General features: G+C 40.7%; 2 protein-coding genes, 1 long non-coding RNA gene and 3 other non-coding genes across 8 annotated transcripts; 4 read left to right on the top strand and 2 right to left on the bottom strand.

Moving 5' to 3' along the window:
• Window positions 1-1577: 1577 nt before the first annotated feature.
• rab42a (RAB42, member RAS oncogene family a) lies at window positions 1578-7454 on the bottom strand. The gene is made up of 2 exons (XM_034892085.1): window positions 7092-7454; window positions 1578-3431 (listed from the first exon to the last, which is right to left on the bottom strand). The coding sequence occupies exons 1-2, from the start codon at window positions 7304-7306 to the stop codon at window positions 2990-2992; spliced, it is 657 nt and encodes a 218-aa protein (XP_034747976.1). The 5' UTR covers window positions 7307-7454; the 3' UTR covers window positions 1578-2989.
• On the bottom strand, window positions 5790-22610 carry ctps1a (CTP synthase 1a). Of its 3 annotated transcripts, XM_034892084.1 has the most exons (20): window positions 22382-22610; window positions 20454-20635; window positions 20191-20361; window positions 19465-19565; window positions 19255-19371; window positions 18294-18377; window positions 16932-17012; window positions 16682-16833; window positions 16093-16225; window positions 13073-13161; window positions 12877-12971; window positions 12691-12753; window positions 11972-12015; window positions 11786-11882; window positions 11643-11698; window positions 11023-11119; window positions 10770-10914; window positions 10556-10664; window positions 10185-10196; window positions 5790-5800 (listed from the first exon to the last, which is right to left on the bottom strand). In XM_034892084.1, exons 2-18 carry the CDS (start codon window positions 20617-20619, stop codon window positions 10580-10582), a joined length of 1776 nt encoding a protein of 591 aa, XP_034747975.1. In that variant the 5' UTR covers window positions 20620-20635; window positions 22382-22610; the 3' UTR covers window positions 5790-5800; window positions 10185-10196; window positions 10556-10579. The 3 variants fall into 3 exon arrangements, with proteins under 3 accessions (XP_034747975.1, XP_034747972.1, XP_034747973.1); XM_034892081.1 differs by lacking the exons at window positions 5790-5800; window positions 10185-10196 and having other exon boundaries at window positions 10544-10664; XM_034892082.1 differs by lacking the exons at window positions 5790-5800; window positions 10185-10196 and having other exon boundaries at window positions 10544-10664; window positions 20454-20652; window positions 22382-22582.
• LOC117956813 lies at window positions 8880-10048 on the top strand. Its single transcript, XR_004659371.1, has 5 exons — window positions 8880-8993; window positions 9239-9292; window positions 9461-9512; window positions 9747-9808; window positions 9978-10048. It is a non-coding gene; the product is annotated as an uncharacterized LOC117956813 (long non-coding RNA).
• Window positions 9027-9163, top strand: LOC117957378. The gene has a single exon (XR_004659497.1). It is a non-coding gene; the product is annotated as a small nucleolar RNA SNORA16B/SNORA16A family (small nucleolar RNA).
• LOC117957372 lies at window positions 9549-9678 on the top strand. Its single transcript, XR_004659491.1, has one exon. It is a non-coding gene; the product is annotated as a small nucleolar RNA SNORA44 (small nucleolar RNA).
• On the top strand, window positions 9844-9916 carry LOC117957381. Its single transcript, XR_004659500.1, has one exon. It is a non-coding gene; the product is annotated as a small nucleolar RNA SNORD99 (small nucleolar RNA).
• Window positions 22611-23086: the final 476 nt, after the last annotated feature.

The following is a 23086-nucleotide window of genomic DNA, read 5'->3' as shown; positions in this document are numbered from 1 at the left end:
GAGGCTCCATTGCAGCTGGGATTATTAGTGTCACAAGGCAGTAAAGCCCAAGTACTCTTACCCATGTAAAAGCTTAAGTTATGTATGGTATGTCAACAATTCTTAGTGAACAAATAAGTTCCGCAAATTTAAATGTGGCTTTAAAATTGAGATTTATAGTAGGGTTAAAGGCCGAGTCCATGTGCGTCATTTTTCTGGATTTTTCAAATTGAAACGCCCACGCAGCTTGAGCAAAAAGCAGTGACGTGGGTTACCACAGAAAGCAAATCATTTAGGTTATGAATGTGAACGCTATCACCAGCAAAGTCACAATTGCTCTTTTTATCAAATAAGTCTGGGGGACTTGAAGAGAGCATGGATAACAGTTTCAGTTTCCCGTCGGAAAGAGCTGTCTGACGGCAACGTAAAACGGTGAAAATATTATAAAATAGCGCACATTTATAAAAAAAAGGAGATTAACGTAGCGTCCTGTCTGTTTCTCCAAAAACATGAGGCCGCCGTGCAGAACACCACCCGACTTACTGTACTATACTGTAGGCCCATACTGTACTGTACCCCTACTATACTGTACTTTACTGAGGGCCTACTATATTGTACTGTAAGCCTACTAAGCTGTACTGTACACCCACCCTACTGTACTGTACTGTAAGCCTACTATACTGTACTGTACACCTACTATACTGCACTGTTGGCCTAGCATACTGTACTGAAGCAAGCCATAAAACAGAAACCACAACGGCATTCGCTTTTTAGAAGGGCTTGGTAATCATGCTGAAAAATAGGATAGTTGGATTTTAAAACATAAGAAACGGAAGCTACAAAATAATATTAAAACCTCAAAAAAAAAAAAAAATGGACTCACCCTTTAACAACAATCCTGGCCTTGAAAGCCAGTGGATGCAGGCAATCACTTCTGTCTGAGTTTCATGAGTCAGAACAGGCATTTTGATGATAGCTTTTAAGGACACCTTTCAACATTTTGGGAAATACTCACTTATACGCTTCCTTTTAGAGAGTTAGATGAGAGGATTGATTCATGTCTCATGTCTAAGATGGATATCAATATTCTGATCTAACTATTTGTTTAAGGCCCTGCCCAGAGCAAATTCAACATTTTGTCAGGCAGGAAATGTCTTTTGCCAAAACTCAATCCTAAACTGTACTGAGTTTGGAGGACTGTAAAAACCCTGTAAAAATGTATGCTAATTACATTGTGCAATATACGCTGCAATGACAATCTTTCCTCTCAGGATTGATACATCTTGTCAAGGTTTTCTACTTGGAAGCCTGACTTTTTTCCAGACCTAAACCAAAATTTCCTAGTATAGCACAGTATACTATAGGCCCACACAATCAGCACACATATACTGTATGTGCCGTTGGATTTAATAAGTTGGCATCTATCCTCAGCTCATGCCTGAATAGAATATTATTTTTGTGAATTAAGCTTTGAATAAAATAAACAGCTGTTTGTTCTAAATCAAACACATCTTTGCTACTGCTGTGGACTGAGAGGTAACACACTCAATGTCTTGCTCCTGTTTAAGCTATACAAATACCTAAATGGGACCACCTACCCTAAATACATTAACCTTTATTTATACACCTTAACTAGAAATAATTTTATATTTCTTTAGAAAAACATATTCATCTATTTACAGAGTGATCAAAGGTTTAAGTCAGTTTGGCGCAAGTGCACATACAGCTTACAGTAGCAGAAGGAACACACTGATTTAACATGGTGACACTTACTGTAGAGTGCACTGTGTCTTTTCACACTAGCAGGTAAAGGCAGGGTTTGTAACTATTTCCGAAAATAAACTTTTTTATATATTGTTTGAAATGGTCTTTACACCTTGACAGCAAGAAATAACTTATGTTCCCTGGAAAAGGAGCGTCATCTGTAGCTGCTGTAATCCTGTAAAAACGCTCACTCACTGTCCGCTTGGAAAGAACCAATGAAATGCCTCCTTGCCCCGCTGCTCATACTCTACCCCTTCCGTGTAAGAGCCAGACCTCAATGCGCGTAGCCACATTGCTAACAGCAGTCATGTTTTTTTTTAATCAGTTGGTATGATAATATTAGCTGTTTGTTTACTGGTGAATGAAGCATTAAGTAAAATTGCGTTCCTTTCTCTGCTCTGCACTGAAGCAGCGGTGCATGTGCACATCTGTGTGTGGGACAGAACCCCGAGGGCAGTGGGAGGGGCTAGACGGAGCACAGAGGGCGGGGGAGGGGTTGGACGGAGCTACGAGGTCAGGGGGAGGGGTTGGACTGAGCCCCGAGGGCAGGGGGAGGGGTTGGACGGAGCCATGAGTTCAGGGGGAGGGTTTGGACGGAACCCCGAGGGCAGGGGGAGGGGTTGGACGGAGCCCCGAGGGCAAGGGGAAGGGTTAGACCGAGACCTGACTAGACGTACTTTCAAATCTTGCTAGCTTTCCAACATCACCAACCCTGCCTTTAAATAGCTTACAGTAACCTTTTGGCTCTCGTCACCTTTTTCTATGGATTTCACTATTATTTAGATTATTATAGTCACAAAAGATTGCAGGCAAAGCATTGCACAAACGTTGACAGATAGAAACCTACAATAGTGCTGTATGAAATGTATCGTATCTTCAGTGGAATCCATTAACTCGAGGGCTCTAAGCTCCAAGACCTGATCCCCATTGCACACTTTCTGTGTTTTTACAAACCGAGGCCAAGGCCAAAAACAGCTCAGCTCATTCTATACACCACATGGATTTAGAGATACAACGTTGCCTATAAGATACGCATCAGGATGTACAATACCCCCCGTTAAAAAAGAACCCCGGTTGTCAGAAGATCCCACACAGAGAGAGGGCACGGAGCACAAGGTAAGGACGTGATGGGATGGTGATATCGCAGGGTGCTGAGCCTGAGTGACTTGGTTTCGATGGACAGCTGTGAGACGAGCGGAGCTCTCGTGTGACGGGGGGGCAGTGTTTGGAGACAAAGAATTTACAGTCAGCAGTGGCAGCCCTTTTCAGCGATCGCTGTAGGTAGTTCCTCTTCGTCGTCGGCTGGGTAGAGCACCTTGGCAGTGAGGCCACTCTTCACGCCGTCCCAGCCGTCGCGGGTGACAATCTCCCCCATCTTCATCAGCTCGTAGATGTCTCTGGTCAGCAGCTCGAAGGCCCGGTCCACATTGCTGTTGCACTTGGCCGACGTTTCCACGTATCGGATGCCCATCTCGGCCGCCAGCTGCTCCGCCTCATCCCGGCTCACCTTGCGGTCCTTGTTGAGGTCGCTCTTGTGGCCAATAAGGATGTAGACCATGTGGTGGGGCAGGATGTGCTCACTCACCTCCTTGTGCCACTCCCTCACATGGTCAAAGGTCTTGCGATTGGTGAGATCAAAGACCAGAAGCCCGCCCACAGAGTTACGGTAGTATGATGTTGTGATGGACCTGGAGGGTTGATAGATTAATTACATGTTAGTTATTCAAGGCAAAATGATCTTGATTTAGCCCTTCTCAACATGTTTGGACAGTTCTGAGGAACACACAACTGACACCTGCAAGCAAAAGGCTTTCCACTATCCTGATAATATGTAAGAGCCAGGGTTACTAAGCCTTTTGGAGAAAGTCTCAAGTCAGTTAAGACAAGTCCAAGCCTAGCCTGGGGTCTTGTCAAAGTAGTTCTCAAGTCAGTTGAGACCAGTCTCAAGTGAATCCAAGTCCCAGTCAAGTCTCAAGTTAATCAAGTCAAGTTGTGTCAAGTCTTAAGAAATAAAAAGCTAACTAATCAATTTGGATACTTCCCTGAGTACATTTACATATACACTATGTACTCACTTGAATCTTGCGTACATTTTAACAGGGAAGTGTTGTCTGAAATTGTGCACAGCCGTTATGCACTGATGTTTTTTTCAAATTAAATCAAAGGTCAATTACATATTGGCTTGTTTTGTATCTGACTGTAGTTTAGTGGTGGAAAACACACACACACACACACGCACACATATACATACATATATATATATATATATATATATATATATATAGTTCAATTTTTGCTGTTGCAACCACAACCACTGGAGCCTCCACGTCCCCCGTATTTGTATAAGTTTAAAAAGACATTGTTGGTCCGATAACTTCCGCTCCGTGGCAAAGATGGCACCCGGCAACCTTTGAGAAGTGTAGTCCCCGGTAGGGCTGGGCAATATATCGATATTGTATCAAGACATTGTATATGAGACTAGATTTCGTCCTATATTTTGGATATATCGTAATATGGTTAGCGTTGTCTTTACCTGGTTTTACAGGCTGCACCACAATAAAGTGATGTCATATTCTGAATTCTGAATATTCTTACCAGACTGTTCTAGCTGTTCTGTTATTTGCCTTTACACACTAAGTCATTAAAACATTTCTGGAGAATATTTCTCAAAAATCTCATCACCAATAGTCAACCATACAATATCGACATCAAGGTATTTGGTCAAGAATATTGTGAGATTTGATTTTCTCTATATCGCCAAGTCCTAGTCCCCGGCGTTACACACTCAACATTTAGACTGTTTTAAGTGCAGCATCTGGGTACTCGTAGTGCACTGCATTTGGCCATACTTTGTCAGTGTGAATCTACTATGTACTCAAAATAGCAAGTGCACTATTTGAGACACAGCATTAGTGTTTGGGGTGAAGAGACCACACACTCAACCCACAGAAATATAACTGAGAATCTTTTTTTAACACTGAAAAGAAACATGTTTCCAATTGCAAATCATTCAAGTCAATTCAGTGTAAAAGTGATGGCAAGGTACAGCTCTGCTCAGCTCAACTAACTGTTTTGGTACTAGTACTCGTTTTGTTTTCCAAGGAGGATAGTATTTCTTTGCATTGAGTATTTTTACTTTTAATACTTTAAGTACATTTTCCCGATGATACTTACATACTTTTACTTAAGTAACATTTTCATTGCAGGACGTTTACTTGTAACAGAGTGTATTTTTAGAGTGTGTTATTATTACTCTCACTTAAGTAAAGGGTCTGAATACTTCTTCCACCACTGCACTGTCCTATCTATTTTTATTGTTTGTTCCAGTCTTTAGGGAGCCAAGTCTTAAGTAAGTGAAGTATTACCGCAGTCCCAGCCCCAGAGTCTGTCACTCTATCTGCCAGAAGCCTACAAATCAGATGATCAGATCCATATTCTCCTTCATTGTACTTACATCAGGGATCAAAAATCATCACCTGAGAATAATTGGATTTTTCCACTGCTTTGCAATAATTATTAATGTTTGAATGTCCATGTTCCAAAGTGATGAGGCCTTTCTCCCATTAAATGCCACAACATTTAAGGAGGTCATCATTCATTTCTAGGTAAGTATCTCTCCAACCATCTTCGACTTTCACTAAAGGAACTGGAACTGAGTTTGTTGAACAGTATAAGTATCTGGGAACCGTCATTGGTAAAAACCTGAAGTTTGATGTCAATTGTGAAAAACCTTTCTTTTTAGTAAACTGTGTGAACACAAACAATGTTCTTAATGCTAGAGTCTATGTGTAGAGCCCCTTGTGATACTTGGAGCAAAGTTTCATGTTGTTTTGAACCTTCGTAGTGTTTTAAAAATAGTGATTTTGATGCTATCATAGTAGTGCCCCAGCCCCTAGCACTCCATATTCAAAAGGCCATTTGACCCAAAACGTTACGGTGAATCTTAAAAGCGGCGTTTCCGTCCTAAATATGCTTTTAAATGAAAGTTTGACTTGGGTACATTCACAAAAAGACCCTAGGTTGCATTTTGGCAAGTGTTACGCTTTAATTTGCACATGTAATCTAGAATGTTGTTAGAGATTTCTCCAGTGGTGATAAATTGTGTTGTGTGTATTAGAAAACCTTTTTGTACTCATGTCTTTGCATTGTTGTCTTGACTATTTGTATGTTGTCTGAATGTCTTTCTTCTTATCTTTCACTCCTGACTAGATATCAAGTTTCCCAATTGGGATAATAAAGTGACTGAACTGAAGTAGTTCCAGTTTTTGTGCATTATCTAAGTTTTCTGTGCGTAGTCTTTCCCCACCTGGTACAGTGTACACTGCATGACAGAAAACAGCAGCCTTACTGTATCTTAACTAGCACCCCTAAAACCAACTAGTCTACTGCTATGCCGGAATATATGGTCTGCTTTGTGTCAGTTTGTATGTGCAAATGTAAATGTTTTCATGTACAGTATGTGCACTATGCATGCACACTATAGATGAAAATATAAAGGTGTTGAAAAAAGATTTCGACAATGGGTATACCTTTACAAGACAGGGCCTCTTGTGTAGTAGTTGCCCTAGGAAGGATTGGGCTAAATGTAATTTAAATGAATTGAATCACCCCAAACAAGACAGTAACATGGGATCCTTGAGACCCCCAGCCTTGCAAAGATCCATGTATATACAAGTCCTAATCTGTGCCCTTGGTGGTTTAAAAATTGCTGTTTGATTTCACAAACACTTCTCACAGTCAGTTAAGACAGAAGAGAAAGAGTGGTGAAGCCTGAAGGAAAACACCCTCTGAAGATCTACCTTCAAAGGAGCAAGCAGATCTGAGAGTGGAGCTGCTTCCTCCACACAGAGATCTGCTTTGAAAGCAAATGACAGCAATGACACATTAAACACAACAAGCAACAGGGCAGATGAATGCAAAAACTAGATTTTAGTGAGGAGTCGAAATCATTGTGTTGCCCTGGAGACCGGATGAGTCAGTATCTCAGGGAATCCAACAGGGGCCTAAAAATGAGGAGGGTGCCCATCATCCGTGAATGAATGCTATGATGCAACTCGATTTATCCGTGTTTTTCTGGAGGCCAGAACATCATAACATCGTGGCCTTGTTGCCTAGCCTAAATAATCTCTTGACCCTTTTCTACTGTCTACACTTGCTTCATCACATCACAAATTCAGAGGAAATAGTCTTCATTTAATTAAAGGGTTATCATTTCACAAAAGCGGTCAAAACACGACAGCGAACCAAAGGCCTTTCCGTTATTTAATGACACATCTACGTGGTGTGGAATGGTCGTTGCATTCAATTCAGAGACATTAACGGTTACCTACACTTATCCCGTCTCGTACCTGAATCGTTCCTGGCCGGCCGTGTCCCAGAGCTGAAGCTTTATTTTCACCCCGGGCTCGATATCGAGCGAGCGGGCATAAAAATCTACCCCGACCGTGGGATCCGCAACATCACTGTAAATTCCGTCCGTGAAGCGTTTCAGCAACGACGACTTCCCCACAGTCGAATCCCCGAGTAAAATGATTCGGAACTGGTATTGCCACAAAATATCCATGGCATGACTAGATGGGGAATACCAGCGGAGTGTGTGAAACAAAGCCCTGCGCGGTGTGTTTACATGAAGCCCCGGCTGCTGCTGCTGCTGCTGCTGCCTTGCCTTCTGCTCAGGAAGAGACGCGCCGCACAGCGACCGCAGCAATCATGTGATACATTTACCTATGCCCTACTACACGGGAGATCACAACCAGCCTATAAAAGCTTCTGCAGCCAACTAGCCTATGTAATCAATCAGAGATACGCCGCTGTGGGATTTTAAGCCGAAAGAATGCGGGTTTCCCCTAGCCCTGTAGCCTATTATATAGCCTAAGCTCTCAATTTAGCCATAAACCCGCTGCTATTGTTGTAGCAGGAATTTAACTTTAACGGACTTGTTTGAAAGCACCAGGCTACTTATCAGTTAACAGTTAACTGATAAGTAGCCTGGTGCTTTCAAACAAGTCCGTATAGACATAGAGAGCCTTTGTCTATGGTGTGGAATTCTGGCGGATTATTTCAGTGTAGTAGCCTAGTTTTGAAATCTCGCATTGCCATGTAATATTTCGCAACTGTGTATTTGGAGCATATGACAACACACTGTTGTTAACTCAAAATCACAAGCGTTAGATTAGTAGCCTAAAAGGCAGAAAGAAGTTGCTGTCCGTGGTTCTGAAGTGGCTTCAGTTCCAGCTATGTTCGGCCTGTACGGTAGCCTATAGGTTATATATTTCCTTCTATATAGATTTCATATTCTATAAGCGTTCTCTGTGGGGAAAAAAGTACTTGTGTGAAATATTTAAATATCTGTTTTGGTTGACATTACTGTATCTAAGTGGCAATACATCTATGAAACAAGCAGGGTGTCCCTGAAGTGCTTGTAAAAAAGGTCTACATATCCCATCATGCAAAGAGGGTCCATGTGACCTTCATGCTGACCAATCAGCGGGCTGCTGCTCGGCGCTAGCGTATATAAGAGCACGAGAGACACGATTCTTTCTCTTTCTCTCAAGTCTTTCGCAAGGAGGAAAAGCAGAGCCAGAACTTCGGTAAGGCCCGCAACTGTTCTTGTTTTCTTTCGTCAAACGAAGCGTTAAATTACTATATTGCTTTCAGCTTACGTATGAGGAGTCACTGAACATTAGTATTGGTTAACGTTAACTCAAATATTGCCTAGTCTGTGCTGTAGCTAACTGTGAAACTCTTAGCTAACGTTAGCTAGCTAAGTTACTGTAACTACGCGGGGTCAAGTAGTGTGATTCTCGTTGCAACGTTACATGTTAAAGTGGTGTTAAAAAAACAACGTTACACTAACAATTAGGCGCCTTATTATGTAATAGACCCGATGCTAGACAGGATTAGGATGTAGCTTAGTTTAGCATTATGCTAACTAGTGAAACACGTGGCCCTGTCCTTTAAGACCCTGTGTAGAAAAACATCAACATTTTTAACTTTATTTGACTGTTTAGTAAATAACTATAATGTTGATACTTATATGGAAGTAACGTTTTCGTAAAGCCCACACCCAGTGCTCACATCTAGTGCATTTGCATTGTAATTAATGCCGAAAGAGTGTAGATCTAGAACCCGTACTTGCCTTCTACAGCACTGTCACTGATTTGTGTAATTTGTCTTTAGGCGCAACCTGAATCGTTAGAAGGAGCGGTACTTACTGGCCTCTCAACTATGGAGATCATTAGCTATGGCAGGTATGTCTACTTCTATCACTCTATTCTAACGTAGCAGGCTCCTATCGAAGCCGGTCGTGCTCTCCTGTAGCAGTGAACGGTCAACAGGAAGCCGAGATGAACACTTCCACCGACGGTCGCTGTTCAGTTCGAAAATAACTGCTCAAGCAACATTAAGGGGAAGGACATTTGGACTCAATCGCATGATTAATAACTGAAGCATATCGGGAAAAACCTAATCTATTAAAACTCCCATCTTTCTGCAGATATTTGACACTGAAGATGGACGCACGATACATGAGTGACCAGATCACTTGCAGGTACTTTTGAGCTGCACTTTTTTTTTTGTTTGTTCTGGCTGTGATGACAAACTTGCCCTCACTGACATTCCTGATTGAGACATTATATTACTGAGCCACATCTGCTAAAATTAAAATTTAGTTTTTAACAGCAGTGGATTACAAAGTTGACTGAACTGTTCCCTTTAGGTGACCCTCATGGCTGACTCTGAAGTGACTGGATGAGTAAATCTCGTATCAGGTACTTTTTTCTTGTCACCAAATCTTGTCCACATTACAGCATGCTATCCTAAGGACCGGGGCTTGTTTGTAGCTTTAGGTTCTCCAAGTGCATGCAAGATAATGGGGTGGTCTTTGACTGTTGTGGCCCCTTATGCCACCAGCAGCCACTCAACTATCCTACAGCTTACTTGTATAAGGAGCAGCATTCAGAAGTGATTTAATGTCTGTTTTTTTTTTTTTTCTTCCACCGTAGGAATCGAATGCATTTCAACCTGGTATCCTTGAGCTGCATGGGCTCGTCAACTTCCTGTCAAGGTGTGTAAAGACATTTGTCATATGAAGTTTATCTTTCTGATCCATGATGATTACTTGATACAAGAGGACTGTTGGATGAAGCTTGCGGATATGGGACTGAGATCATTGTTTAAAAAAAAAGTTTAAAGAAACTGCTGCAATACCCTTCTAAAGAGAATTGTTGTTTCAGGTCCAGTGACATGTTGGAGCAGCGTGACGGGCCGTGTATTCAGGGCCCAGAGGAAGAACATGGGGATGTGGCTTGAGACGCAGGTTGCCTAAACAGACTTATTGTAGTGGTGTTTGGACTTGTTTCTTTTCCTTGATGTCAAGAAATAAAATAAAATGCAAACAACTTTTGGAATCCTTTTACTTGAGTCTTGCATTACATGGTTAGGAAAACTGGAAATAGGTCTAGTGGCAGGACGTTTACAATAAAGCTACAGTGTAGAAGACAAATCTGGTTCCTGAGTTGGTTTTCAAAATGTAGGTGTAGTTAAGATGACGCTTATGTAACATTCGGGATCACTAAGACTTTTAATTTTTCCCCAAAAGGGGAAATTAAGGTCTTTACATTAAGGAATTTTGTAAAAATGTACATCAAATTTAGCTTTCATGGTGCTGAAACTGCATGTTGACAGATTTGAATAACCCACAGAAGTCAAACTAAAAATGACACTTGGATCCCATAAACTGAAGCACCAGATAATACTGTACTGTTTGCAGGAGTGAAACAAACTTAGTCAACTGAGGTTAAAATTAAGTAACATTTTATTGTGTGGTGTACCAGTGTTATTCATTTGAGATGGAAGGCAATTTCAACTCTGATATCTCAGAGTCTGGGCTGCTGCTGCTGCTTCGATCGCTGTATGTATCCCTGTGTCAAAGAGAATTGTACAGTCATTCATCTGATATTATGGAACTAGGTATACTAAATAAAGAAAATGCATGGGTGGGAATGTGAATTGTGATGCATGTTTACCGTGGAGACAGACGGCAGCCCTTCTGTAAGTAGCTCTGCAGCTTCCCGGCTGCAGCCAGCAGCAAACCAAGATACGGGGGGGAAGGCTTCATGGGGCGAGAAGTGAACTCCGGGTGATACTGCACTCCGACAAAATATGGATGATCTGAAACCAGAAATTAGATTTTTTTTTGTAAAGAATACGCATTAAATTGTTGATCTATAAAATCCCTGAAACACCATCAACAGGGATTCAGCGTTTCCTCGCCCGTACCATCAAGCTCTATGACTTCCATTCTTTCCCCTTCAACGTCTTGACCTACGAAGCGGAAGCCCTTCTCTTCAAAGTGACTCTTGAGCTCAGGATTGACCTGTAACAGAACAAAGTTAAAAAGGCAGCAGTGGTGGAAGAAGTATTCAGATTATTTACTCTTGTAAAAGTCCTGCATTAAAAAGGTTACTTAAAAAAAAAAAAAGTAGTTAAGTATTACAAGTGCTTAAGGTAGAAAAAATCCTCATTCACACAAACAATCCAAACAGTTATGTCACCCATGTTTTTTGTATCTGCTAATCATTTAAGCTGGACTTTATATTAGGCTGTAGTATTCTTGGTTAGATTAATTTATAATAAAACTGCATTTTTCTGGATGTTTTGTATTCTAAAATCTTAATTTATACAGTTACTAAATCGGTCAGGTGAATGTAGTGCAGTAAAAAAAAAGTACAATATTTCCCTCTGAAATGTAGCGCAGTAGAAGTAGAAAGTGACATGAAAAGAAAAAGCTCATCTGAAGTACAAGCAACTTGAATTTGTACTCACGTACAATACTTGAGTAAATGTACTTAGTTACATTCCATCACTGGAAAGAATACACCTGCTGCTGGTGAACGTACCTCAAAGCGATGTCGGTGCCTTTCATCCACATATTCTGCATCTCCATAAAGCTTGCCTGGAATACAGACCAGCTGTAAGCACAGGGCCGACAAAACAACAACGACACATTGAGATCAACGCAAGCTTCAAAGTTTTTCCTTACGCAATACGCTGTTGTTGGTCTTGAAAATGGTCCGTCTCTTCCCGAGCCTCATAGTTCCTCCCATCTGCCCGGGGTTGTGTTCGGGCATGTCGATCACCTGCAGACGTTCAAGCGTGGCGTCTTAATTGAACGGGCTTATCGGGTCACATTAAAACTAGATCACCGGTGAAATAAAAGCAAACTTACCACAGGATGCTTTGATTCGGGGTCAAATTCGGTTGAGTTGGCATCTGAGTGGAAAACAGACAAAGCCGTAAAGTCAGTTGTGATACAAGTTCTACGGCACTTTAGTTGAGCTTTTCTCCTGTTTTCTCGCTTCTTGCTCCTACTTTACCGGTAGTCTCTTCCGACAACAGATGTCGTGTTGATGAGTGGTTCAATTTCAAAGGTCGCCCGTACCTAGTGGAGCCTGAATACACTGGCGAGGAGCAATAACTAACGAAGGAGAATCAGAGGGCTAGCTGGCAGCAGAGAGTAGAAGCCATCAGGCAAGTTCTATGTATACTCATGGTGTTCTTACAAACTTGCCGATGCCTCGTTTTATGAGTACAGAACCTTTTTGTAATGTAGATGTTGGTACCATTCCAAGCATTTTTATTTGGATTATTTATTTATTTATTTATTTTTTACTAGATACAAATTTGGTTCCGTTAGCGCCTGCACTAAGCCATTCAGCTAATAGCGCTAACTCAACCAAGGGAAAAAAAAGTGTTGCAAAGGACCTTAAGGTGAAATTACTCCAAACCATCTCTTTTAGTCTCTTTTTAAAACTCACTACTTCAGACTGGCTTTTTATTGATTTTAATGTTTGTTTATTATCTGTCATTTCTGTTGTCGTTGCTTTTCAAATGAATGTAAAGCACTTTGTCCCGAAAAGCACTTTAGAAGTGAAGGTATTATATTACCTGTCCAGCCGAGCGTGTTTCTGGCAAATTCACATACAGCCAACTGCATCCCAAGACACACACCTGCAGAAACACTGATTTCAGTCAAGTTGTTCATAATATATAATCAAAACAAACATCCGCCATAGAAATAGTTATCACAGCATTGGGTTTAATTAGTATAGGTAAGATATTGCTACACTGTACCTAGAAAGGGTTTTTTTTGATTCCTGGCCCAGTTGATGGCATGAATCTTTCCTTCAGTTCCCCTGACACCAAAACCTCCTGGAACAAGGACGCCACTGAGGATAGAGAGGGGGGAAAAAAAGCTGTTAATGAAACTGCAAATCGAATGTCCAGGTTGCATTACTTACAAAAAGAAAAACGGTTCTTCAGCACTCACTCAGCACTGCAGAGTTTCTGCCATGCCTCGTGGTATTTCACTGGTTCCTCCTGCAGAGTGCTTGGCTCCAAATACGCTGAGTCTACATACTGAGGGGAAGAGACATGGAAACTGAAGGTGGCAGGTCGAATAGCTTCAAGATATACAGATGTGTTCAAAATAATAGCAGTCCAACATCCCTAACCTCATCAATCGCAAGTATTATTTCTACATGGCAAATCTTTTACTAGTAAGTGCTGTAGATTCTGTGAAAAAACAGGTGTCAATTATGGCCCATATTTAGGGGGGGAAGGAAGCAAATGTTGCGCATGCTGGTTCTAGTGCATTTCACACTGAAATACTCAACAAAATGGAGCGTTTCACACATTGCCCTGAGGAACCGCCGACTTTGATTAAAAAGTTGATTGGAATGCAGAATGTTATAGGCTGCTCAACCAAAATGATTTCAAATGCCTTGAAATGGCATCCAAAGCCTGAAAGACGTGGTAAAAAAACAGTCTACCATTCAAATTGATCGAAGAATAGCCAAAAGGGTAAAGGCTCAACCAATGATCAGCTCCAGGAAAACCAAAGAAGACTTAAAGTTAGACATGTACTGAATATGTTGAAATTTGTCAAAAGACACATTGAGGCCAAAGGAGAAACGGCACACCAGTAAGGGAGCAAAGTCTTTGTTCCAGATGAACAAGATTGATGTCATAGAGTGGCCAGCCCAATCCCCGGACCTCACTTGTGGGGTGACATCAAAAACGCTGTTTCAGAGGTAAAACCCAGTAATGCAGAGGAATTGTGGGATGTAGTTCAATGGTCCTGGGCTGGAATATCTGTTCACAGGTGATAGAAGCTGGTTGACTCATGCAACACAGATGGGAAGCAGTTCTGAGAAATATTGGTTATGCAACTAAATATTAGTGCAGGGATTCAAAGTAAAGCAAACCCTTGAGACATTTTTTCAGTTCATATAGTAAATGTTTGAGTTTGTAAAGAAAATTGCAAATACTGCTATTTTTTGAACATCCTAATATTCCTTTTTCTTCACGTTCTGTAAAGGTAGAACACAAACTTGATCACTGTTGGTCATGTTTTGATTTGGAATTGAAGGTGCAGTGTTCCCAATGCATTGAAAATATGGAATTAAAAGATGTACTTGTACTTTGTTATTATTCTAAACACAGCTGTAGATAGATAAAGATGAACTTTGTTAGTATTCTGAACACAGCTGTAGATAGATAAAGATGTACTTTGTTATTACTCTGAACACAGCTGTAGATAGATAAAGATGAACTTTGTTAGTATTCTGAACACAGCTGTAGATAGATAAAGATGTACTTTGCTATTATTCTGAACACAGCTGTAGATAGATAAAGATGTACTTTGCTATTATTCTGAACACAGCTGTAGATAGATAAAGATGTACTTTGTTATTACTCTGAACACAGCTGTAGATAGATAAAGATGTACTTTGCTATTATTCTGAACACAGCTGTAGATAGATAAAGATGTACTTTGTTATTACTCTGAACACAGCTGTAGATAGATAAAGATGTACTTCGCATCCCAAAGTTTCTGCTTGGGCCACTTTTATTACACAATCTGTGTAGGGTCAAAGGTTCAGGTCAGATCTACTTCTAAGCACATTCCTCATCACAGTCACAGTTTGGTGTGATCACACTAAAGGCCCTGACAGACCAACCCGACGGCTGACCGTTGGCAGAAAAGGCCTTCGGACTGACCGGTCTCCCCGAGTTGGACAAAAAAAGTGTTTGGTTTCTCCGGAAATGTCATGGCGGCTTGTTCACAATATGATCTCATATTTTACTAATATACTGCTGTGGCCTTGACCAACTGCCACTTAGCTCGTATGAAAGCCATGATGTCTCTTTCTCTCATGGGTGGGCCAAATTCTCTGGGCAGGCAAAGCAGAGAAAGGTGAGGTAACCTTGCTTCTTATGACCTCATAAGGGGAAGATTCCAGACCAGAACATCTGAGCTTTCATTTTCTCAAAGAAAGAGCAGGATACCCAGGGCTCGGGTTACACCTATCACCATTTTTCTATGCCATGGGACATTTAAGGGCCCATTTAGACTAGAGAAAGCGACCCAGGGATTTATTGCTGGGTTGTGAGTGTCCCCTGAATGGCCCATTTGTGTGACGTCCTGCCGTTGTAGCACAAGTGGAATTTATAATTCACAATTATTGTTTTCTGACAGATTGTGTATGGATCAAAACATTTCCAATTGCACTTGAAGGCAGCTTCATTTTATTTAGAAAGAGCGAAAGAAGAGACTGTGCTTTGTTGTTACAGGAAATGGGATTCTTGGGTTAGCAGAGTGATGTTTACTGTAGTCGTAACAATCCTGTTAAAAATAACTTTATGAGCGTCTTGTAACCTCACAACGTTACCCACCAAGCATTAGCATTAGCTTCTGGCAACAAGCACACTGTAGTAGCCATTGTAGTAACGCCAAGCTGAATCGATCAATATTGAAATGTATCAATAAAATAAGGTCTCTGCTGTATTACTGTGTTGCGAAGGGCCGCGCAATCAATTACAAAATTATGTTGTGTGGCAGGAAAAAAAAACAGTGTAATGTTTACAGAGTATAACTCTTTCTGGGACATTATATGATTTACAGTTACTCTTGAACGTATCACCTGGGTTCGTGTTTTGACAGAAGTTAGAGGAACCAGAGTGGTTGAAAGTTACACATTGCCACCGACAGGCGAATAAACAAAACGTTAAAAATAAATAAAATTTCTGATTTTGCTGGGTTTGAAAATGGTTGGAACATTTTGGATCGTCTTAAATACACAACTCAAAATACATAACAAAGGAATTTGTTTCTATACAGAAATATTACATCTACGTCTATTTTAATATCTATTTTTTTATTTAACAATGTTTCCAAAATTGAACTATTCTCATGTTGTACTTGTGCTTTGAGATGCCTTGTGTACAAATTGCTCTTTCAAAATAAACTTGCCTTAATAAATGTATAGAAAACCAATGTGTGCATACCTTAACCTCCAATTTGTGGCTGATGGCCAGGGCTGAGTGCTCCAGGGCCTTGATAACAGAAGCATAGGAGTCAGAAAACTTGGTGTACTTCCCAACTAGTGCAATGGAGCACTGCTCTAGCAGTCTGTCTGACCTGTGAAGACAGCAGGTATTAATCAGTAAACCTTTTGAAACAAGACACAAGTCATCCAGTCACTTAGAACAGAAGACAACAGCAGTTGTCAACCAAGGTCTGGCCAATATATCGATACTATATTTTGATATTGTGATATGAGGCTAGATATCGTTTAAGATTTTGGGACATTGGGAGGTTAAGTGTTGTTTTCCTGGCTTTTAAGGCTGCATTCGAGTAAAGTAATTTAATTTTCTGAACTTCTGAACCAACTTTTTAAGCTTTTTTTATTAACTGCCTTTAACCATTTATTCATTATATCCACTTTACGGAGGGTAATTTTGAAGATATTTTGTGAAAGCACCATTATCAACCCTACAATATCTACATTGGGATACAGCATTTGGTCAAATATTGTGACATTTGATTTTTCTCCACATCGCTCAGCCCTATGTCATTTAATTAAATCGAACTCACCTGTCAGACATCTCCTTCCATTTAGTCAGCATTTTCCTGGGTCGAGTCTCTATGGGCATGTTCAGTCTCCTGCTCAGGTAGCTCACCACACCCTGTTTCTCCAGCAGCAGCGGTACTTTGTAGATGGACGACACGTCGTGCACACAGATGACCTGGGACCAGACGGGTCAAAGCGTTTAGAGTGGCTGAGAGAGTCGGGGCTCTGCGTCGTTGAACACGACAAGAAAAAAAAAAGGTGTCGGCGACGTACCTGTTCAGGTTCTACGTGGCAGAACATGGAGATCTTTTCTTTGACAGAGGTCTCCAGAGCAGTGGAACAGCGACACATGATCTGTGGGCAAAGATGAGACAACACTTTAATGATCGCTGATGGGGGGGGGGGGGATTAAACCAACAACAGGGATTTCCCCCAGGGAACACAAACAAGAGAGAGATGAGAATGCAAATGCATGCAAAAACAAAACATCAGTAACCCATTATCTATGCAGCAATTTTTTTTATGTACATTTCCATGCGTTATTTAAAACAATATACATGTAAATCGGAGTTTGTTAGATTTTGACATATGCAGTATTTGTCACACACGTAATGAAATGTTTTATCCACTGGGCGTTTTATTGTGTAGTTATTCCCTTCTTAAGCCTTAAACATGCTGAGTCACCTTCTCTCACAGTGATCTTCCATGTCAGAGGCTCGGTCATGTTTAAAGGTGCAGAATTGGCTTCTTAGAATATGAAACATGAGGTGGTCAGATGTAATGTCATTTGCCTAATTATTTTATGCATGTCTTATTAGATCATGTGTATATAGTATACAAAACCTTTTTTTTTTCTCTCTGCAGTCTTGCCTAAACTCTAAGTTATTGTCCAATATCCCATCCTCTTCCAGTCACTCTTTTCTTTAAATAATCATCACTTTATCAGAATAGAGCACTGAAAGAGAATTTGAGATGCATCTAAGAATCAATCCCCCCACCCCTAATATATTCCGCCATCGCGTCTGTTGATTTCAACGGACGCGATTATTGATTCTTAGATATGAACGCCTTTTATTTCCCTACAAGCAATGTAACATTTCCAGGCTATTTTTAATTTGAAATTTAGTCCGGCGCAGTGCTCAGGCCACATAACTTTACATCACTACCAGCAAACTTTGAGGAGATCAACTAGGGCAAAACATCTTCACCGATCCGTTTTAACCGCTTATTCTCTGGTCCAGCTCCGCTAAAAACACTGACTCCGTCAGTGCTGTGAAGAGAAGTTTGGCAGTGCAAGACTACCGGTAGGTGAACGTTACCGACAAAGTTATCTTCACTTCACCTGTTCAACTGGACTTTTGCAGTTTAGATAAGCCTTGGCTGTCCTGCAGACGTGAACTAACCACAGACAGTGTCTCAGTCAGTGACTCACAGCATTATGTTGCAGCACTTCACGGCAGTGTTCAGCTACAAGGTGAATCCAAGCAATACACATTCGGATATTTGGCATTAAAAAACCCAGTGGCCTGCCAGGCTTGTACGATTATAAGGAAAACGCTGGTGTCCATCTGAATATGCAGGCATGTACACTGTAAAATGGGGCATTTTTAAAAGGGTGTACTGCAGATGACTCACCAGATCAGGGGACAAACCCAGTCCTCTCAGCTCTCTGACACTGTTCTGTGTTGGTTTGGTCTTTTGCTCTCCTGTTGCGCTGGGCTGCGAAGACACTACATATATTAAACTGACAGTATACAACTCTTTATTTATGTGCATCGGACACTTCTAACATGATACAAGAGGAAAAAACAGGGGCTCCAATCCAAATCCAGAACCTTTTTTTTTTTTTTTTTTTTTAAAAGGTTCCAATGCAATCAGTAGGGTCTAATGTCATAATTAGGGAGTACGGGATTCTTATTGCTGCAAACCAACCTTATTTAGTAAAGTTATCTTCTTAGCAAGGTATTTTGACCCTTGTGTTGCCTTCCTGTCAAAATTGAAAGTTAACACTTTAGTTGACGTTTTTAAATCTATGTTTTTAACTTTTCGTTACGTTTTTGTCCCTTTTCATCACTTTTTTCATTGTTTGTCACTTTGACGTTTGACACTACATAACACTAATTTATTAACTTTAGTTTTACAGTTAGTCAATAAACCTATTTTTTGGGAAGTTATACCTAATTTTTGAGTTAGTAAAGCAGAAATTAGGAATTATTTAGAACTAGAGATTTAGAAATTTATGTTAATGGGTAATCACAGACTGGAATATGTCTGTAGCACTTACATTTTTTTCTCCAAATGCTATAAAATTGAATACAATTCATGAAACAGATGAAAAAAATAGAGATTTGTACTTGTGTAGAATCAATGTTATTTTAGTTAAAAAGAAAAGCGATGTAGGAAAATGGGTCAATTTCACCCGAAGACAACATGAGGGTTGAATCACCTTTCAGTAAGTTAGTACTATTAGATCTTTTGTTCTCAAACAATATCAAACAAAAAAGTATTTTTTTCAGTTTCAGTTGTTCTGCAAAGAGCAGCTGACACATTTGCCCTCTGAGAAACCCAGACAAGCCTGAAGGAGTTGCGCTCTCACCTGTGGTATCAGACTGACGTGAATATTGCAGAAGTTCTCTCTCTTCACTTTAAACTGGAACTGCCTGAAGGCCTCGATGAAAGGCATACTCTCTATGTCTCCAACCGTGCCTCCCAACTGCAAACAAGCACAGGTATTACCGGTGGAACTTATGGCAGCCACTGCCTCAGCAGAAACCCCTGTGCAAAAATCACGTGAGTAGAAGCTTACCTCTATCACACAAACTTGAGGTTCTACGTGGTCGTCTTCAACTGGCACCAGGGCCTGTTTCACAACCCATTCCTGGATGGCATCAGTGATGTGTGGCACCACTGGAAAAGAGATATGAAGGATTCTTGGTTAACCAATTTCTTTTCAGCAATGCACCCCCTACACCACAGTAATATTGCTTTTTCACCAAAATCAGCTTGTATGTGCAGTTGTTTTAATTTTAAAGCTGCTAAAAATAATTATAGATGACTTTCCATTACCAAAAGATGAGTCTGGCTGTTTTTTTCTTCTTCTTGGTGTCAAGTTTCAAATCACAAATGTGCCAGAAAAAAGTTATCTTTTCCTGCTACAGTGCGTAAAACCGCAAACTCTGCGGTACATTCCTTTGATAGCTTCCCTAATAAACTTAATAATTAAATCTGTTACTTATTCAGGCTCTTTTAAACTCGGGGCTGACTAATTTGATGTTCAAGCGCTGCTTGGGTGGAGACCAATGTGATTTGGGCCCGAGATGACCCGACGCATTGCAGAGTTGCCTTAGAAAAGGGCCCAAATTAGTGTATTTAACAGGGTGCCCCGTTTCCATCACTGCCTCTCCAAGTTGGAGCTGAGAAATACCCGTGCCTACTGCAGAGTCATTTGTCCCGGACGTGAATGCCAATTCTAATGTTTCTCATTGCAGACCAACGCCAGTGGGAAAAAGGTTTAAAAGCAGCGGTTATTTACCCTGCACAGTCTTGCCCAGGTAGTCTCCCCTCCTCTCTTTGTTGATGACTGACTGATAGATCTTGCCAGTGGTCAGGTTGTTGTCTCTGGTCAGCCGGATGTCGAGGAAGCGTTCGTAGTTACCAAGATCCAAGTCAACCTCACCCCCGTCATCCAGCACGAACACTTCCCCTGAACAGAGTGGACATGGCACAAACGTAACACATACATATTCATTTTGTTTAATTCTGAATGTTTTGAATGATCATTTTCCCCCAACGTACCATGCTCATAGGGTGAAAATGTGCCTGCATCAATGTTAATGTAAGGGTCGATCTTGATGGCAGTAACATGCAGGCCACATGACTTCAGGATTGTGCCCACACTGCTCGCAATGATGCCTTTGCCGATCCCTGAGATGACTCCACCAGTTACAAGGATGTACTTCATCGTTATGCTCTGGTATCTGGAGATAAATGAGAGCTTCAAATCAAACAGCGGACCATGCAAAACTATTTACTGAAAGAATAAAAGCCTGTCATACACATATTGTGTTTTGGGGACATTTTTTTTGAGTCACTGTATTAAAGCAGAAAAAAAAAAAAATTATACACATCCAGAGATTACAATGCTGCTGATAAAGATCTCAATATGTAGCTAAAACTTCCAAAAGTAATCTAGTATGTAAATATTAGAAAATGTATACTAAAAAGGGGCACTATGCAGTTTTCCAGCTTCTGCTGGCAATTTATTCTATAGAACTCCCCTACATGTTTCTCTATGGAGCCCCCCCAAAGATTTATCTATAGAGCTCTCCCCACAGGTTTCTCTACAAAGCTTCCTCCTACAGGTTTCTCTATAGAGCACCCCCCTACAGATTTCTCTATGGAGCTCCCCCAAAGATTTCTCTATAGAGCTCTCACTACAGGTTTCTCTGTAAAGCTCCCCCCAACAGGTTTCTCTATAGAGCTCCCCCCTACAGGTTTCTCTATAGAGCTCCCCCCTACAGGTTTCTCTATAGAGCACCCCCCTACAGGTTTCTCTATAGAGCTCCCCGAAAGATTTCTCTATAGAGCTCTCACTACAGGTTTCTCTGTAAAGCTCCCCCCTACAGGTTTCTCTATAGAGCTCCCACCTACAGGTTTCTCTATAGAGCCCCCGAGTTCTAACACAATGTACGTGTTGCCTGGAACGCAGGAAGTACTTTACTGTAGTAATTATTTTACGAATTTATTTTAGCAAGGAAATAGCAAGCACGAAATAGCAGGACGTATGTAGCCTAGCATATTTCACAACCAAGCACCTGGAAGAATACCTGGAAGAATATTTCACAGTGGTTGGTCGCAAAAACAACTCCTTTCGAATGCGCTGCAGGCTCTGCGCACCCAAGTACCACGAGCTCATTGTTTCCAAAAGCTGCCGTCTAATTTGAAAAAGCATATCGATATAATACCCCAATCCCCTTACATTACTTTTATACTTTACACTTTTCCTTGAGTAAAAAGCTCGAGTTGAAACTTTATAAACCCTAGTATGCATACTTCTACTTGAGTAATGAATGTGAATACTTTTGACACCTATGTACTAGATAGAGCAGGGCACATTCAAAGCGCTCAGACACAGTACGGGCCGAGCGGGTGGAAACTTCCTAACTCCCTTGTGCTAGAGGACAAGTGAGAAGACCGCCAGTCTTAGTTACCGCCACCCAAAAAGTTTATGGGACAAAAATATCGGTTTCCAAGATATCCTTTTAGACACACAAGATTAATGGCTGTTAGTGTATCCACTATCCAATGCTGAGCAACGCATTATGGCTGTCTTAAAATACAAAACACAACTAGCTAGCCTCACACGCTCTCAATTTCGAACTGCGTCAAGCTAGCCAATTTACATGTGACCAGAATTCTTTCAAAATAAAAGCGAAGGTACAAAAAGTGTGCCAACATTCTGCGAAATAATTAATATTGACCATCTATGACAGCATTATAAACTCAATTTGGGTTTGGAGACCGATTAAATAACTAGTTATATCTATCAGGGCATGGTATTTCCAACATAATTTTATTTTGATCCTATTTACCGGACGTTATAGGCTTACTTATTTATTGTTTCTAGCTTGTGACTGAAAAGTGGTTGCTAGCTATCCAACAACAACATATCCTAACCTTGGTTATACTGTCTATGATCTTAACAGCATCAAATTTCAACTTACCACCAGTCAGAGCTGCACTTAAAAACAAATCGTCGACGTCGAAACCAGTTCACAAGACCCTTTGCCAGAGAGAAAATTTCGATTCAAATAGCAACGCTTGTGCCTGTGCGCCCCTAGATACCCATCTATCCTCCAATTGACTCTACACGTGTATGGACCACGATCCCAGGCTTCAGTACATCATTCAAGCACTTTCAACGTTGTTCTTCTTCTTCTTCTTATATTTGGCAGATTACTACTTTGGGATTATACCGCCACCAACTGTATAGGAGTATGCAACACCCTGAATAGAGTCTAGACCTGAATTTAGTCAACACTAACAAAATATTAATAAATAAAACTATATTCTTTTCATTAAACCAGTATTATTAAGAAAAAATATAAAGCTTAAAATTCCTCCCTTGGCATGCCCTTTTCTTCAAATATCACATGTATTGAGTTGTCTCCTTCCATTTCCTGCCAGTGCATTCTACTGTCAATGTATTTGTCAAACAAAAACTACATGTTTTACATCATCTTTTTCTTGGCAATTTATGCATATGCTATTTCCATGGTACATTGTTATTGTTGTTGTTGTTGTTGTTGTTGTTGTTGTTCTTTTTCTTCAGGGTTTTAGAGCAACCGGCATCCGTTGTATTGCACTACTGCCACCTTCTGAATCTAGTCCATTGCTGTGCCATCTTCATTCATTATAATCTCTCAAGA

The sequence above is a fragment of the Etheostoma cragini genome, chromosome 14 (genome assembly GCF_013103735.1).
Source record: "Etheostoma cragini isolate CJK2018 chromosome 14, CSU_Ecrag_1.0, whole genome shotgun sequence".
NCBI lineage: Eukaryota > Metazoa > Chordata > Actinopteri > Perciformes > Percidae > Etheostoma > Etheostoma cragini.
Note: the sequence above shows the minus strand (reverse complement) of the source record. Positions and strands in the feature narration are given on the sequence as shown.